At 38.3% G+C, this 17,817-nt stretch overlaps 1 protein-coding gene across 1 annotated transcript; it reads left to right on the forward strand.

The window, feature by feature from the left end:
- The first annotated feature begins 5,939 nt into the window (after positions 1–5,939).
- On the forward strand, positions 5,940–17,565 carry LOC105924254 (butyrophilin-like protein 9). The gene is made up of 3 exons (XM_036132354.1): positions 5,940–6,176; positions 10,818–11,153; positions 17,371–17,565. The coding sequence occupies exons 1-3, from the start codon at positions 6,107–6,109 to the stop codon at positions 17,547–17,549; spliced, it is 585 nt and encodes a 194-aa protein (XP_035988247.1). The 5' UTR covers positions 5,940–6,106; the 3' UTR covers positions 17,550–17,565.
- Positions 17,566–17,817: the final 252 nt, after the last annotated feature.

The following is a 17,817-nucleotide window of genomic DNA, read 5'->3' on the forward strand; positions in this document are numbered from 1 at the left end:
ACATATAAAGAGTAGACCCCGCATCTTGGGGTGGTCCACCTGAGAACGGCACAAGGATACCAGAGGCGGCCTTCTCAGGATTTCTCATCAACTTTTTTGTAAAACAACACATAATCATATCATCTTGTTGCTTTATTTTTTATTCCTTACCGAAAAAAGAAAACTTTTTTTTTTTTTTGCATTGTTTGGTATTGTTTTTAATCACTGAGATCATTGAGTCATCTTCACTTTAACTTGACGGATATCAGTCAAAAACATGGGCTTTCAACAGATCTTCACTTATAATTGTGTATTATTAATATGAAAACATAGTAACTCCATCTCCTGGACACGAAAATAGCTTGATGAAAAGATTAGTGAAGCTTATTCTGGTAAAACATGGATTTCAATGTAAAACATACAAGACAGGATTAATGTCAGTTCTAGTAGCTAATTTGTGATTGTTAATCTCTGTTAAAGTACTTTAAATATTTCTCTATCAAAGTGGCACTAAAGTGTGAGAATACATCCCCTCTCTTTTAAAAAAATAAAAAGATGTTTTCAGGACTATCCATGAAAACCTAATATTTTGGCTGTCTAAAATATCGGCTTCCCCTCTAAAACATGTCCACAAATTAATCTAGCAGGGTTTTTTCTGTCTTTTTTCTCTGTTTATTTTTTTCATCAAACTCCTGTGAATTTGGACACGTGTGTGTGTGTGTGTGTGTGTGTGTGTGTCTACCTGACGGGGTAGGCACACAAAATATGTCAAATATGTCACCCTTAATGTAAACTTTATAACCATAATCCTTCTAGTATAAGTAATATTTGATTTGATATATACAAAAAATGTTATACAGCAAAGACAAAGTTCCCAAAATGTCCCCCAATCTTTATTTTTCCCTTACTTATGTCAAGCCAAAGGCCGTTAATTTAAAACACACACACACATGTATATATTACTGCCAGAACTGCAGTTTATGGATAAATGCATAAGGACGGCCCAAGAAGCTGCTGCAAGATCACAGTGCCCTCTAGAGAAGAAAGAGGAAATTGGTCGCAGAGAATAGGATCAAGCTAATATGCAAAAAAGACAAGAGGAAAGTGCTGCAAGGAGAAGGTCAGTTGAAAAATGGTAAAGAGAAACTGAAAGGCTGGAAGGAGCAAAGGCAAACCTACAGGTTTATGAGGATGACTACTTGTCAGTAAACCAAAAAGGTGTCATTCTAAATTATGCAAACATGAAAGGTGAGATCAATAATGTTGCTAATCAACCTTCGCCACCATCAAGAGAGTTCAATGTGACTCACGAGACCACAGGTGAGCTGGTTAAGATTTTGGCAGAAGCTATTTCAACTAATAGGCTACCTATACCAGAGCCCACAGTATTTAGTGGGGATCCAATTAAGTTTAAACACTGGAAAGCCTCTTTTCAGACTCTAATAAAGAAAAAGAATACTCCTACTGCAGAAATATTTTTTTTTACTGAGGTATGTTGGTGGCTGTGTTAAAGAAGCCTTAGATGGTTATTTTCTGATCGACTCTGAAGACTCTTATGAGGCAGCATGGAACATGCTCGATGAACGTTATAGAGAATCTTTTGTTATTGCTAAAGCTTTTAGATATAGGTTACACACTTGGCAGAAGATTACGGGAAACGATGGTGTAGAATTAAGGAGGTTTGTGGACTTTTTGAGATGGTGTCAATATGCAATGAGCAATAATGAGAATTTGAGCGTACTTAATGATAGTACGGAGAATCAAAGACTTACTGCTAAACTACCAGATTGGTTGAGTAACAGCTGGAATCCAAAGGCAACAGAGTACCAGCTGGAACACAGCCAATTTTCATGTTTCAGTTATTTTGTAACATTCCTGTCAATGGAAGCAAGTATTGCATGTAACCCCATTACATCATATCAAGCCATCAGACAAATGTTGTCATTAACAGTTGTCAGACTTCTTATCTGATTAAATACTGACAAGGTTGTTATAGTGGGTGATTTTAACATTCATGTTGACACTGAATGTGATAACCTTAGTGTAGCCTTTAAAACTATCCTAGATTCAATTGATTTTGCTCAAAATGTGCATAAACCGACGCACTCTTGGCTTCATACTTTAGACCTTGTGCTGACATATGGGATTGATTGTGAAGAATTAACAGTATTTCCTCACAACCCTGTTCTGACCATTTTTAATAACCTTTGAGTTTAATCTAACTGAGTTCTCCACCCCCAAAAGAGGGTTCATTATAGTAGATGTTTATCAGATAATGCTATATCAAACTTTAAAGAGTCTGTCCCCCTTTTAATATCCTCAGTATTGCAGAAATGTCCTGCAGATGGCAGCAATGTTGTTTCTTCCCAATCACAAATAGACACCTTTGTTAACGGTGCGACTTCCTCATTGCGTTCTGCATTAGACACTGTAGCTCCCTTGAAAAAGAAGGTGATTATTCACAGGAAGCTGGCTCCCTGGTTTAATTAACCTGATTCTGAGAGCGAAGTGCTCTGTTAGGAACATACGGGGTAATCAGAGCTCTGATATATGATGGAGCTTGATTATTAAGGGCTTTATATGTTAGAAGAAGAATTTTAAATTCTATTCTTGATTTAACAGGAAGCCAATGAAGGGAAGCTACAATAGGAGAAATATGATCCCTCTTGTTGATTTTCATCAGAACTCTTGCTGCAGCATTTTGGATCAGCTGAAGACTTTTAACTGCATTTTGTGGACTTCTTTATAGTAAAGAATTACAATAGTTAGGTCGCCAGTCCATTGCAAGGCAGTCTTTTGCCCAATTTACTGTGATATCACCAAGACCTGCTGCGCAGGTGTCGTGCCAAACGACTTATCCCCGGCAGAATTTGTATCCCCTGCGTCTGGAGCGCATTCAGCTGGAATTAGGCTTGGAAATGAAGATGGTTCTCCTTTTTCTATTCCTTTTTTGGTAGCTAAACCTGCATGAATAGATCATATAAAGCGGATTTCACGTGTGATCAAATGAACACTGAATAAAGGTACAGCCAAAATGATCAGATTTAATAAGATTTTAATTCAACCAAGAACCATATAGAGATATTAACCATATTAAGAAAACAAGATATGTCGCTTTTAAAAATAGAACAATGTATTAGGAGTTTAAAAAAAAATCAATTTCATTTTATTAGAATGTGATGTTTAAAAACATTTAGACTTCACAAAGCTTGAGGTTAAAGGTTTTATTGATTTCAAGCACTCTCCCGACGCAGGGGATACAAATTCTGGACGGAGATAAGTCGTTTAGTACAACGACACCGGTCGCCTGTGCTATCCTAGTGCAGCAGCTCTTGGTGATATCACAGTAAAATGGGCAAAAGTCTGGGCTATTTCTGGCCTGCGTTTGTAAGTATCTATAATTGCATTTTGTATAGGCATATTAAAATTTTAGATATCTGAAATTCTAATTTAAGTCGTCATATAATCAGTAGTGTATATATCTGTAACCGCCATATTGTATGTGGCAGAAAAAAGTTGAGTTCTGTTATTGTGAACGTGAATCAGAAAAGATGCCTCATATTTCACTACTTCTATCTGCCTTCTACGTGTGTGTATGTATGTATGTATATATATATATATATATATATATATATATATATATATATATATATATATATATATATATAAAGGCAGCTACAAGATGCATGTATATATACGTCTATATATATAGACATATAAATACATATATATGTATGGTGTGTGTATGTGTTATATAAGGATCAATTTGTTAAATCTAAACATTGTGGTCTTTATTTCATAAAACCGTGTCACATGTGAACCTTTAGGAACAGACTTTTTGGGGGAGTATTACAAAGGTAAAATATGAGAAAAAGTCCTAGGTAAAAGTAAAAAGTGATATGAGAAAAACGTCATATTATGAGAATTAAGAGAGAATAGTCACAGTTTGCAGAATTTCACTCCTGAAGTAATAGGGCCAGGTTAGATTATTTTAAATATTTTAATTCTTTAGGAGAATAAATTCAGGAGAATGAAGCTAAAGGGATACGAAAATAAACTTGTAATATTACAAAAAAATACTACGAATACAAAGTATATTCAGAGATTAAAGTCCCTCTGATACTGTTTAAGTGACTGAGTAATTGCAGATTTGCCACATTTAAGATGGCGGACGCTCTGACGCATCGCAGCATAGGCAGGACCCGCCCAATGACGCGTCTACTCTTATATTATGTCTATGCGTCCACGTATATGTTGTACGTCACTGCCACGCCATTTCCGAGAAGGCTATGGCAAGCCGTTTAACATAAATTCGGTTTCGTCTGACATTCTATGGCAAGCCGTTTTAACATAAATTTGGTTTCGTCTGACATCATGTGGCAAGCCGTTTTAACATAAATTCGGTTTCGTCTGACTATCCGTAATACATTCCAGATATCTTAAAATGCATTTGGACTAGACAAAACTACATTTTGACTATCCGGAATGGTAACTTAAGATATCTTTATTTACATTCTGACTAGGAAGAATAATAATTCAAGATATCTTCAATTACATTTTGACTAGTCAAAATTCCTTTCAAGATATCTCAAATTACGTCACCGGATTCGTCACTGAAAGCGTCACACATCTGTAATTGTAATTTAAGATATCTCAAAGGTAATTATGACTAGTCAGTATTACAATTTAAGATATCTGAAATAAGACATTGCGTGTAAGCCCCTTATTGGCTGTAAACTGCCCAAAGCTGCCTGAACATTCAATGGCGCTGGCTGTTTTCGACATACTTGTAAGAAAATGCCACAATATAAAAAGAGCTTTTTTAGTATGGGATATGCAGAGAGGGCAAAAATAGTATACTTGAAGAATGCTTAAGAAATTTGCAAAGAATTTCGGATTTACTGGCTGCCGACGCACACAATGCACTGAAAAACAGCTAGCTGAAAGTGCTACTATCGACTCATGTCCAAGTTGGAAATAAGGAATATTCCTCTGCCCGGGCCAGTTCACTTAATAACCAGATGCAGTTTTTATACTGTGGTAAAGCTATCTGCCTCTTCGGAAATTATAGTAAAGCCAGCTAGCTCTTGATTTTGACATGCTAGACGGCACAAGGCATTACAGCACCCTCCTTTAGCTTCTCTGAAAACAAAAGCGCACCTCCGGTTCCTGTGTGATGAAATATGGCAAGCCGTTTCGTAATTCAAGATATCAATAACGTCATTTTGACTAAGCAGAATGTCAATTTAAGATATCTTAAATGGAAAAGCTGAATAATTCAAGGTATCTATAATTCATTTAGAGATATCTTAAAAGCAATTTTGACTAGTCAAAATTACAATTCAAGATATCTTAAAAGGAATTTTGACTAGTCAAAATGTCAATTTAAGATATCTTAAATGGAAAAGCCGAATAATTCAAGATATCTCTAATTCATTTAGAGATATCTTGAATTGTAATTTTGACTAGTCAAAATTACAATTCAAGATATCTTAAAAGGAATTTTGACTAGTCAAAATTACAATTCAAGGTATCTTAAATTTAGTTTTTACTAGTCAAAACTACATTTTGCCTATCCAAAAATACATTTAAGATATCTTGAATTATGGTGGCATTTGAGATATCTTTAATTAGAATTATGACTAGTCAAAACTAAATTTAAGACATCTTGAATTGCAATTTTGACTAGTCGTAATTTAATTGTAGATATCTAAAATGGATATTTGAGATAGTTAATTTGAGATATCTTGAATTGACGTTTCCATACAACTCAATGGAAAATCTGATGTCATTTCGACTAGTCAGAATGTAATTACAGATATCTGGAATAGGTATTTTGACTAGTCAAAATACAATTAGAAATATCTTAAATTGCTAAAACGTCTAGTCATAAAACAATTTGAGATATTGAATGTAAGGGTAAAACCGAATTTATGTTAAAACGGCATGCCATAAGAAGTCACCACCCAGCACCACGAACCGGTTTAGCAACATTCCTGACGTATATTCTTAATAACCTCTTTGTCTTAATATCAACTTAAGCTAACCTTTTACTTTGAGATGGGAAAATAACGCTAACATAAACGGAACGAGAAACATTTGAAGCCGATGTAAATAACGCAACGAAATGGCTTCTCCAGCAACTGTTTCACTCAGCCTGTTTTTCCTGTCTGTCGGCCTCGTGCTTTCTGCTTCAGGTTTGTATTAATCTTTAAACTGATAGACATTAAGCAGGCCGTCATGCGATGCGAGAAGCTGGTTAAACTTCAATAGCGTGACAAGTTTACAAAAACTCTGCAAGAATCGGGTTAATGTCAAAGCCAGAATCCGGTAAAGTTGTAAAAGAAAACACTTCCGCATTCTGACAAGACATGCAGGGTGTGTTCCAAGAAAAGAGAAGGTCAGAAAAGATCGGCCGGTGAATTTTTTACGATCTAGGCTTCATCGTCTGTCCTCCGGCCTTACCTTAGCAATACTTCTGTTGCCTAGAAACCTACACAAATTAAAGCAGCGTGACGCCACAAAACGATCCTAAAGGTTAATCCCGTTGTCGCCACTGTAAATAAATGTAGGCCGACACGTTTTCTATTTTCCCCTTTACGTTTGATGGATCACAATCTTTTATTTACTATATTTTCATTTTATTCTCATTCATTAATCAGCCAAATGTTTAAATAAAGTTTGTGTTGATATAGATACTATATCACTAAATAAACGTAATTTCTGACATACAACACTATTATTAATTTATTAGTTACACTTTGAAAGCAACTTAAACACTAACCCTATAACTTTCTGAGCAAAGATTAAATCAGTTCATTTGCACAGAAGAATGATTATAATGAATCAGCAAAACATTAACTTTAGCTGTTGACTGCGTTATTTCTGTTTTAAGTCAACGCTGAATGCAACCAGGGGCCCGTTCTTCGTAAGTTGCTTAAAACATCCAAGATCAAATGAGACATCCAAGATGACTTCATCCGGCTAAACATGATCCGGCTAATTGGGTTCTTCTAACACACCTGTTGTTTACCATTAGTATGGCTGGATTGAGTTATCTGAGACAACTGCACGTTCATGCGTTTGTTTAAAAGGGGAAATGTATCGATAGTAGAAACAATGATCAGCAGCGCTGCTATTGGCTGTTCAGCATGAACAAAGAACGCCCACAGTTTTTCTCCCAAGCAGAACAAGAGCTTGGAAGATTATGCCGAATTTGAGTCATTAATTAAAACACCTCAAAATCTGTTAAAGCCAGGAGAGAGGGCTGGCAAAAAGCAGCAGACAAATTAATGTGTAAATACTGTCCATGGTAGATGTTTCTATCACATTCTACAGCATGAATTTTTGCATTTTAATAATTTGATATTATTTGTTCTTTTATATCAGAGCCTCCACGGGACCCACTATGGGTGGCAGCATTTTCCCCAACATGGGGACAAGTAAAAGTGAAATACAAGAATATTCTACAAAATGGTAGCCTTTAATTATTATACTTTATTTTAAAAAGGCACTTGTTATGTCAAGAGATCCAAATTTCAGTGTCATTCCTTAGAGATGGGAAGTAAAGGACACGTGCAAACTGGGAATTTTAACAAAAAAAATCTTTATCCATAAAAAATTAAAATCTTCCTTTTCCAAGTCATCCACAGTTTACACAGTAAAACTGTATTGCTCAGTGTCTAGATAATCCGTCCATAGTTTTTTCTAATACAATATACGGCTCGACAGGAAGCAAGTCTTTCAAAGTAAAACTAAACTTCACAATAAAATGGCCCGAACAACTCTTAAAGCAAACTATCATACAAATAACTTAAATATTTTAGATTTATAGCCCCAACGCCACTTTTTCCTCTTTAAAAGCCACTGTTAAATGATGTGTTTGTCTGTTTATAACAGCCACCAAGAAAATCTTACTAGGTACAATTACACTGTCGCGCTGCGCTAAAGGATCCTGTCTATTGCGCAATACGCGATTCATTCGAAAAACTCTGCAAATTATTCTTGCACCTTCCGCAACAGGTTGCTGTCGTAAAAATGGACATGGCTACGACAGACTTCTCTATCTCCTCCGCTTATACAGCCGTGATCTAATCTTGTTTACATGAAATAAGCCTGCTCTGGAGCAGGCTTAAGCTGGCGCATATGTTGCTATGACAACAAGTGCAGGATGTCTTTCGAAGAACCAAACGATCCAAGATCATGCCAAATCGTCAACAATGAAATCCTGCTAACTGAGTTAGCGACGTACGAAGAACGGACCCCAGGAGTTTAAAAGCAATGTGGGGAGTCGTTTTCTCTCAGCATAGTGAGCCTCGGCTGCCTGGTCAGCCGGAGAGGTGAGCCAGTGGTTAATGTTGCAGTAGCAAACATGTCAGAACGCTTCTGAGCATTTTTAGAATTGAGCAATATGTCAGGTTAACATAGCTAACCTTTAGAATATAAACTTTAAAAGTTACTTTTATGCCACAGGAAGCTTAATTATATCCAACTTCCTTCACAGCTTTTCACTCCTCTCCACCAGTGGCGTTTCCATTTGAACAACCTGCAATGAATCATGGGACAGGATTAGCCATGAAGGATACATCGTAGCCATCCTTTAAACACATTTATCGGCTGCATTTGAAGGAGTCTTAAAAGGAGTCATGAAATGTGAAAGTTTTCACTGCAGCGCTGTGACGTAATCGATCTGTAAATACAGCCATTGAAGGACGCAGACGCTGAATTGAGACTCACCTGATTACATTTATGTTGCCACTGAGAAGGAATATGTTTTAAATCTCTAAAGATTCCCGAGGGGGGCGCCCCACAACTAACAGAGTTGATGGTTTAAAGTCAGTTCATAAATAACACTCAATATAGCAGGTTCTAAACATGCAAACGTCCATAATGTTACACTAAATTAAATTATTCTGAACTCCAGCAGATCTAGATGTTAAAGAGATTTTCATTCAATCAAGAAGTATGAAGAAAGGCGGGTAGCCTTCAAAATATAACCATGTATAAAGAACCACCCTAGAGACAGAAACATAAAAAAAGAGACAGAAATATGAAAATTATGGAGAAAGAATCATATAAAGCTGAAGTTAAGTGGAAGGAAAATCTTTGCAAGTTCACATTTAAGTATACCATAGAAGAAAATGGAGGTTGCATAAATAGGTTTAACAGAACCAGACGGTATCTGCAGGTTATGGCCAGCATGTCATAGGGAAAAAAATCAGCAGCAGTTATTTCAAAATAAAAAGGCGTATCCCTCTCGCTTCTATTCTGTTAATATATCATCCAACAGAAATCCTGAGCTGTTATCAGAGCCCTGCTGTAAATCCCTGTGTTGTTCATAAGGTTCCCACTAGCATAGCTGCTAATAGGGCTGGACGATATGGTCACAGTTTGTATTACAATATATTTCTTAAATTCTGTCGATACTATAGAATCACGATATCGATATAAACAAAAGAAAAGCTTCAGAAAGACTGCCAAGAATGCCCGCAGCAGATTAACTGATAATTATGTTGCCATGATTATCAAACTCCTTGCTTTTACAAAAATAAAACATAAAATTACAGAAAACCAAAATGCCATTCAGTGGCAAATGCTTTAGTCATAGACTGTAACTTATAATGAAATGTTGGAAATGCCATATAACCTTTTATTGAATAAAAGTATATCGCGATACATATTGATTGAGAATTATTATCCACCCCTGATACTCACTCACCGGCCACTTTATTAGGTAGTCCTTGCTAGTACCGGGTTGGACCTTCTTTCTCCTTCAGAACCGCCTTAATCCTTCGTGGAATAGATTCAACAAGGTACTGGAAACATTCCTCAGACAGTTTGGTCCATATTTACATGATGGCATCACCAGATGCAGCAGATCTGTCGGCTGCACATCCATGATGCAAATCTCCGGTTCCACCACATCCCAGAGGTCTCTGTTGGGGATCTGGTGACTGGAGGCCATCTGTGTTCAGGGAACTCATTGATCAAGATAAGATAAGATAAGATAGTGTTTATAAGAACCCAGTCTGAGATGATTACTGCTTTATGACATGTTCTCCATGCTTTCATGCTTTTGACGCCAGATTCTGACCCTACCATCTGAATGTGGCAGCAGGAATGGAGACTCATCAGACCAGAACGTTTATCCAATCTTCTATTGTCCAGTTTTGGTGATCCTGTACAACTTCTAGCCTCATTTTCCTGTTCTTAGCCGACATGAGTGGCACGGTTGTGGTCGTCTGCTCCTGTAGCCCATCCGCCTCAAAGTTCCACGTGTTGTACGTTCAGAGATGCTCTTCTGCAGACCTTGGTTGTAACGAGTGGTTCATTGAGTTACTGTTGCCTTTCTATCAGCTTAAACCAGTCTGGCCGTTCTCCTCTGACCTCAACAAGGCATTTATGCCCACATAACTGCTACTTAATGGATATTCTCGCTTTTCCGGACCATTCTCTGTAAACCTAGAGATGGTTGTGGGTGAAAATCCCAGTAGATCAGCAGTTTCTGAAATATTCAGACCAGCCTGTGTGGCACCAACAACCATGCCACGTTCAAAGTCACTTAAATCACCTTTCTTTCCCATTCTGGTGCTCAGCTTTGGTGATTGGATGGTTAGAAATTTGGGTTAATAAACGAGGAACCAGTTGCTCTACTTTCTCTATTGTTTGGGCATCGATGCTTGAGATGATCAAATTTATGTAAGTATTTGGAAAATCACTTGTTTTCCAACAAAATCAGGTTAAGGCACCAATAGCCACTGTTTGGTCCAGTTCAGATGTGGTAGTGTAGAACTTCACATTGCTCTGATTAACCTTTTTCCTGTGTTCCTTTCGTGTAGATCAGAGTAACATCACAGCTACAGCTGGAGACGACGTCACTCTGCCATGTCACGATCCAAACCACCCTCTGATAGTTGTACAGTGGAACAGGGCAGATCTGGGATCAGCTTTTGTCCTTCGGTACAGAGACAGGAGATTTGATGAAGAAAACCAGCATCCATCCTTCAAGAACCGAGTGGACCTCCAGGACCGACAGATGAAGGACGGAAACGTGTCTTTGGTTCTGAAAAACGTGACGACTAATGATAACGGAACATACGAGTGTCGAGTTCAAAGAAAAGGATCCAGTGAAAGGATAAAGATCAGCGTCATCAGCCTGCACGTTCTTTTGCCAGGTGAGTTGTTGCTGTTGGATCAGGTTGAAGCAGATTTCTGGTGTTGGATCCAAGAGTGAAACATCTCCAAAGGATAAAAACATTCTCAAAACCAAACTCTGATTCTATTTACTTTGTTTGGAGGTAACTAATTACTCGACTATAGCAGGACGTACGGCTGTAACAAAAACAATGGCAGTTGTAGAAAATGATGATTCACTGTTACTTTACATAAACACAGTAAAGGGTTCAGAAATCACAAGCCGTATTTTAAAAGAATTCAAAATAAAAATAACCAAGATGGAATATTTCGGTCGACTTTTCACTATTTGGCTAAAGAGATGTAATGTGATCTCCTACTCACAATTCTGTTCTATTAGTACTATCTTTGATGTGTCAATCATACAATTCAACCAATCAAATCAACGACTGAAAGCAACATGCCAGCCAATCACAGCTGGAGAGGGGCGGGTCGATGGTTCAGACCTTTATAGCCTTCAGAGACGCTACGGCTCGGCTGTGGTCACCGTTAGTGTTGGTAGAGTGGGATGGATATGCGGTCTGATTGCTAAAAAATTACAAGAAGAGACAACGAAGCAAACGAGAGTGATCTGGAAGCAGTGCTAATAATTCTGTTTGAAACGTCAGCATTGAAGTCAACACTGAAGTAAACATTCACGCTAGGAGGGTTAGCTAGACAGTTAGGAGGGTTAGCTAAACAGCAAAAAGCAGAACCAAGCAGGAAAACTGCAGAACTGGAGAAACTTGGGTTATTTGCAGGCAGAAGGAACTCTGCTTTGTTCTGATCCTTGTTCTCCGACCTGCTGTAATTACAGAACCTCTTCTAGTCAGAATTGTTACTTCAGTCAGTGTTCAGCCTGACACCAGCACTCATGTTTATTAGTGTGTAGCTTATGCTTGACTTTTGAGTCCAGACACAGCTCTACAGGTGGCCATATCTCACTGATGGTTTCAAGCCCAAACTAGCATAAAACCTGCCCAACTAAAAAGAAAAAAACAAGCCTAGATCTCAAACTCTCTCATGTGAAAAGCACAGAACTACTAAACACATAACATGCCATTAGGGCAGAACTGCAATGAAGAAAAGAAAAAACTTTGCACATACGGGCTCCGCACAAAATACAATCAGACAACCAAATAACACACAAGATCACTTTAACATTTTATGATGTATCAACCGGGGAAAAAAAGAAAAACTTTTTATCAATAGCTTCCCAACATGGGTAATAAATCTACCTAATATAAACTCCATTTATCTTACAGAATATAGCTCAATCAAACATTTCTCTTTCACACCGCCATGAAATAATTTTAAGTTGATCAGTAGAACTCAACGCCTCTAGGGGGATTTACATTGACCAATACGATTTTATAGTGACACTTGATTAACCATTATTCTTTCCTTGTTTTAATATAACAATCAATATTATTCATTATAACTATTATTCATTGATGATGTCAGATTTGACTCATTTCAAAAATAAATTGACCAGTAAAATGAGTTCAAGGAGATGGCATTTTATTAAAATGGTTTTAGTTTTTTTCCAGACATAGACAACTATTTTAATATATTTTGTTAGTAATTCTTTCTAAAAGCCCTACAAATGTGAAAAGCTTCCCAAAGTTTAACAACCTGCCCATAAGCTATTTTAGTTCCAGTTCAATGTGTTCAAAAGAAGCCTAATTGGGTGGAAACCCGTTCGTTTTTTTTTTTAGATTTTGGGATTTTATTGACAATTTCTTTATCAGCACTGTAGGAGTGGACACAGAGCTTCTGTTCAGTCTGAAGCATATAAAATGTTTTTTTTTTTTTTTGAAAAAGTGTGCCCCCCTGAAAAAATGGAATGCCCCCCCCCCCCTGTAATTTATTTCTGCAGTTAACATTTCAAATTCCACACCAGTACAGGGTTTCCTCTAGGATGTTTTTAAAACATGGTGGGAAATTACATCATCATCTAATATATTTGACCATACATTTGTGACCTGGGCTGTAGGAAAAATAAGCTTTATCAAAGACAAAAAGTGGTTAAAAAGTGATTAAATGTGTTCGGAACAACAAATGACCTTTATGGAACGATTTATGAATTTTTATATAAATAAAAAAAACAGTTATCAGAAGCACACAAAATTAGTGATTGAAGATGTTGGGAATCAAAAACGTAGAATTTGTTTAGTGCAAAAAATATAATCCTTAAAAACTATAATTACTTCATATTTATGACCCACTTTGTAATCCAGGGCAGGATCATCAGCACCTTTGTGCATGCATGATTCATTTGGAAAAGTGGTCTGAGTCCCGGCTCCCTTTGCTCTGACTGCATGCAGGGCTTTCAGGACCAGGCAGTAGCAGCTGTGGTGGGCCTGTGAGACAACGCTGAGGGTATTAACAAGGTTAGCAGCTCTCACTGCTGCCTCAATACAGTGAATACAGAAAAACTGGTGCATTCAGTAAAGTTGCCAATAACTCAGAAAAATCAATAGACTTGGTGTTAGTCGCTTTTAGAAAGAGAGTCGCTAAAAGTGTCTGAATAGTTGCTTAATATAAGGAGAAGAAGAATCAATAATAATAATAATAATAATAATAATAATAATAATAATCGATAGCAACATAGACGCTGTAGCCTTCTTCCTCTGAAGCAGGGAGAAGGCTACAGCTTCACCATCAGCTGCACCATCTTTGAAAGCCTTTTTTATGCTTGACAACAACATTGCTGACCCGGTACAATGCTATAGTTGCAGCCTTACCCTTGGTGTTGGGTCGAGGGAAAAAAATACTGTAGTGCTTTTAGAGCACTCTTAGCGTCTCAGTGTTTGTGGGTTGTCCTAAAATGTCTCTCCAAGTTCCCCTTTTTAGGCACACTTGCACTACAAATAAGATAAATTGTCTTTGTCATGGTGTTAAGTCTCTTAACCCACATGCAGGACACACTGAGCAGACAGATCTGGCAGGTTTAGGAAGTTTATTTAAGGAACAAAGATAACGACGGGGCGCGGGCCACAACGGGACGTCAGGGAGCGGTGAAAGTGCTGGATAGGGAGAGAGAGTTAGGTAGAGTTACGTGGAGACGGAGAAGATCTTAGGGATGGGCTTACCACGCAAGAAGAGAACGATCCTCCGGGAAGAGTGAGTAGTGCTGTGGCAGCTGTGAGCCAGAGGCGGGAGAGGCGACTGCGCGGCGAGGAGGTGACCGACAGGAAGATGGAGGATTGGGCTCGGCGGAATGGGATCTGAAGATCGCTGGGATTTCCAGAGGACTGATGGCTTGCCACGGAAACTTTTATTCAAGCTTACTCTGCTACTTCAACCTTGGGCTGCAACTTAGTAGATGAGCTAGTAGATAACTTTCATTCTAAAGTCTCACACATCATTGACTGCATTGCTCCAGTTAAAGTGAAGTTGTTTCCGGGAAGAATAAATCTCCTTGGAGAAATGCTCCAGCAGTTAGAAGTGAAAAAAGGGAATGTCGGAAAGCTGAACGCAGGTGGAGAAAGAATAGACTCCAGGTTCACTATGACATCTATAAAGAGTGACTTTACATTTATAACTTACAACTGAAAAATGCAAGAGAATCTTTCTTCTCAGAGATCATCATGAAGAACATTAATAATGCTCGTGTCTTATTTTCCACAGTTGACAGGTTAACAAATCCTCCTGTGTCAGTGGCTTCTGAACTCCACTCCACCAGGGCCTCAGATCAGAGGATCTGTTTGTACATCCACACCAACTCTAGAACCAAAGCTGTATTCAGCTGGAACTATTTCTGACAAAATGTCCCAATTCAGCCAAATAAACTACAAAAGCTTAGAGCAGATCATTCAGCAGCTAAGTTCCTCTTCATGCTGTCTTGATGTTCTACCCACAGCTTTCTTTAAGAAAGTTCTGCCTGTCATAGCGTCTGATTTGACTCAGATAATAAACACGTCCCTTCTGTCAGGTGTTTTCCCCCAGTCCCTAAAAACAGCAATTATCAAACCACTGCTGAAAAAGAACAATTTAGACAAACTTCTACTCCAGAACTACAGGCCCATCTCAAACCTCCCCTTTATCAGTAAGATTATTGAAAAAGCTGAGTTTAAACAATTAAACACCTTCTTAACAACGACCAGCCGCTTTGATGTTTTCCAGTCAGGTTTCCTCACCACAGTACAGAGACCGCCCTGATCAAGGTGTTTGATGACATCCATAGAAATACAGACTGTGGAAGAACCACAGTGCTGGTTCTGTTGGACCTCAGTGCAGCATTGATACTGTCGATCACTCCATCCTGTTAGACCGTCTGGAGAACTGGGTCAGCCTCTCTGCTACAGCTCTCCACTGGTTTAAATCCTACTTAAAGGACAGGGACTTTTTGTATCAGTAGGTAACTTTACATCAGAGATGACAAAAATCACATGTGGGGTTCACCAAGGATCCATCCTGGGTTCCCTCCTTTTCAATATCTACATGCTCCCTCTAGCTCAGATCATAAAAAATAACAACATCAGCTACCATAACTATGCAGACGACACACAGCTCTACATCACCATGTCACCAGGTGACTATGAACCAGTTCAAGCACTGAGTAAATGCCTAGAAGAGATCAATACTTGGATGTGCCAAAACTTTCTTCAACTGAATAAAAACAAAACAGAAGTAATAATATTTGGACCAATAGAGGAGAGATCAAAAGTTAGCACACAGCTTCAGCTGCTTCAGCTAAAAACCACTGATCAGGCCCCAAACCTGGGAGTAGTGATGGACTCAGACCTGAACCTTCAAAAGCATCTAAAGACAATTACAAGGTCGGCTTTCTACCACCTGAAGAACATTTCCAGGATTAAAGGACTGATGTCTCAGCAGGATCTGGAAAAACTAATCCATGCGTTTATTTTTAGTAGAATTGATCAATGCAACAGTGTTTTCACAGGTCTGCCTAAAAGGTGGATCAGACAGCTGCAGCTGATCCAGAACGCTGCTGCCCGATTTCTCACTAAGACTAAGAAAGTAGAGAACATGGACCCGGTTCTGAAGTCCTCACTAAGACTAAGAACGTAGAGAACATGGACCCGGTTCTGAAGTCCTCACTAAGACTAAGAACGTAGAGAACATGGACCCGGTTCTGAAGTCCTCACTAAGACTAAGAACATAGAGAACATGGACCCGGTTCTGAAGTCCTCACTAAGACTAAGAACGTAGAGAACATGGACCCGGTTCTGAAGTCCTCACTAAGACTAAGAACATAGAGAACATGGACCCGGTTCTGAAGTCCTCACTAAGACTAAGAACGTAGAGAACATGGACCCGGTTCTGAAGTCCTTCCACTAAGACTAAGATCGTAGAGAACATGGACCCGGTTCTGAAGTCCTTCCACTAAGACTAAGAACATAGAGAACATGGACCTGGTTCTGAAGTCCTCACTAAGACTAAGATCGTAGAGAACATGGACCTGGTTCTAAAGTCCTTCCATGGCTCCCTGTATCTCAGAGAATAGACTTTAAAATCCTTCTGTTAGTCTATAAATCTCTGAATTAGCACCTAAATCCATCACAGACTTGTTATCAGGGCATCAACCCTCCAGACCACTCAGGTCTTCTGGCTCCAGCCTGCTCTGCAGAACCAGAACCAGAACCAGAACCAGACATGGAGAAGCAGCATTTAGTTCCTATACTCCACTGATCTGGAACAAAGCGGAAAGCCTGAGTTCCTTTAAATCAAGATTAAAACTTTCAAATGTTCTAGTTAAACTGTTGTTGTTTTTTTTAGCGCTGCACTTTATAGTTGAACAAAAACAAAACCTTGAAGCACAGAAATGTAATTATTATTTGAATCAAATTATTATTAGTCTTAAAAATAGATAGGGTGTCTGCCTCACGGACCAAAACTGGGAGTTGGTTCCACAGGAGAGGAGCCTGATAGCTAAAGGATCTGCCTCCCATTCTACTTTTAGAGACTCTAGGAACCACCAGCAGACCTGCAGTCTGAGAGCAAAGTGCTCTGTTAGGAACATACGGGGTAATCAGAGCTCTGATATATGATGGAGCTTGATTATTAAGGGCTTTATACGTTAAAAAATGACATTTAGCTTATTGCTCCTTTATCTAGATTACCCTTCTGTTCAGATGTTGTTGTTTCCTAAAAATGTTGATGAGACTTCTTAGAGTCTACAGCTGATCTGAGAACAGCAGAAGTTCATCTCCTACCAGACAGACCGTACTGACATCTGGTTCTTCTCTGCAGGAGACGAGGATGGAACCAAGGAAGATGGAGGAAACATGAATGAATCTGTTGGACTGATAGTTGGTTTGCTAGTTTTCTTCACATTAATTATTGTTGCAGGTGTTTTAATCTATAAATATCTGAGGCAGAAACATGTTCCTGATGAGATGGATAAACCAGAAGACCCTGTGAACCTGTAAGCTGTGTGAAGTTGGACTTTCCCACTTTTTCTTATTGAGTTCTTCTAGACTCATTCACAACAGACCATTTAACTTCATATAGATCTGATGTTGTTGCAGTTTATTTAATGATCAGAAACACATGAGATAAATAGTTAAAAAAGATTTCTGCCATCAGACCTCAGAGAGAGCTACACCAGACTGATATGAGTCCTTATCTGTACAACATGATAATTTATGTTTATTATGGACTCCAACCACATTTAAACATTATATATTTATTTGTAAA

Source organism: Fundulus heteroclitus, unplaced genomic scaffold, assembly GCF_011125445.2.
Source record: "Fundulus heteroclitus isolate FHET01 unplaced genomic scaffold, MU-UCD_Fhet_4.1 scaffold_49, whole genome shotgun sequence".
Taxonomy (NCBI): domain Eukaryota; kingdom Metazoa; phylum Chordata; class Actinopteri; order Cyprinodontiformes; family Fundulidae; genus Fundulus; species Fundulus heteroclitus.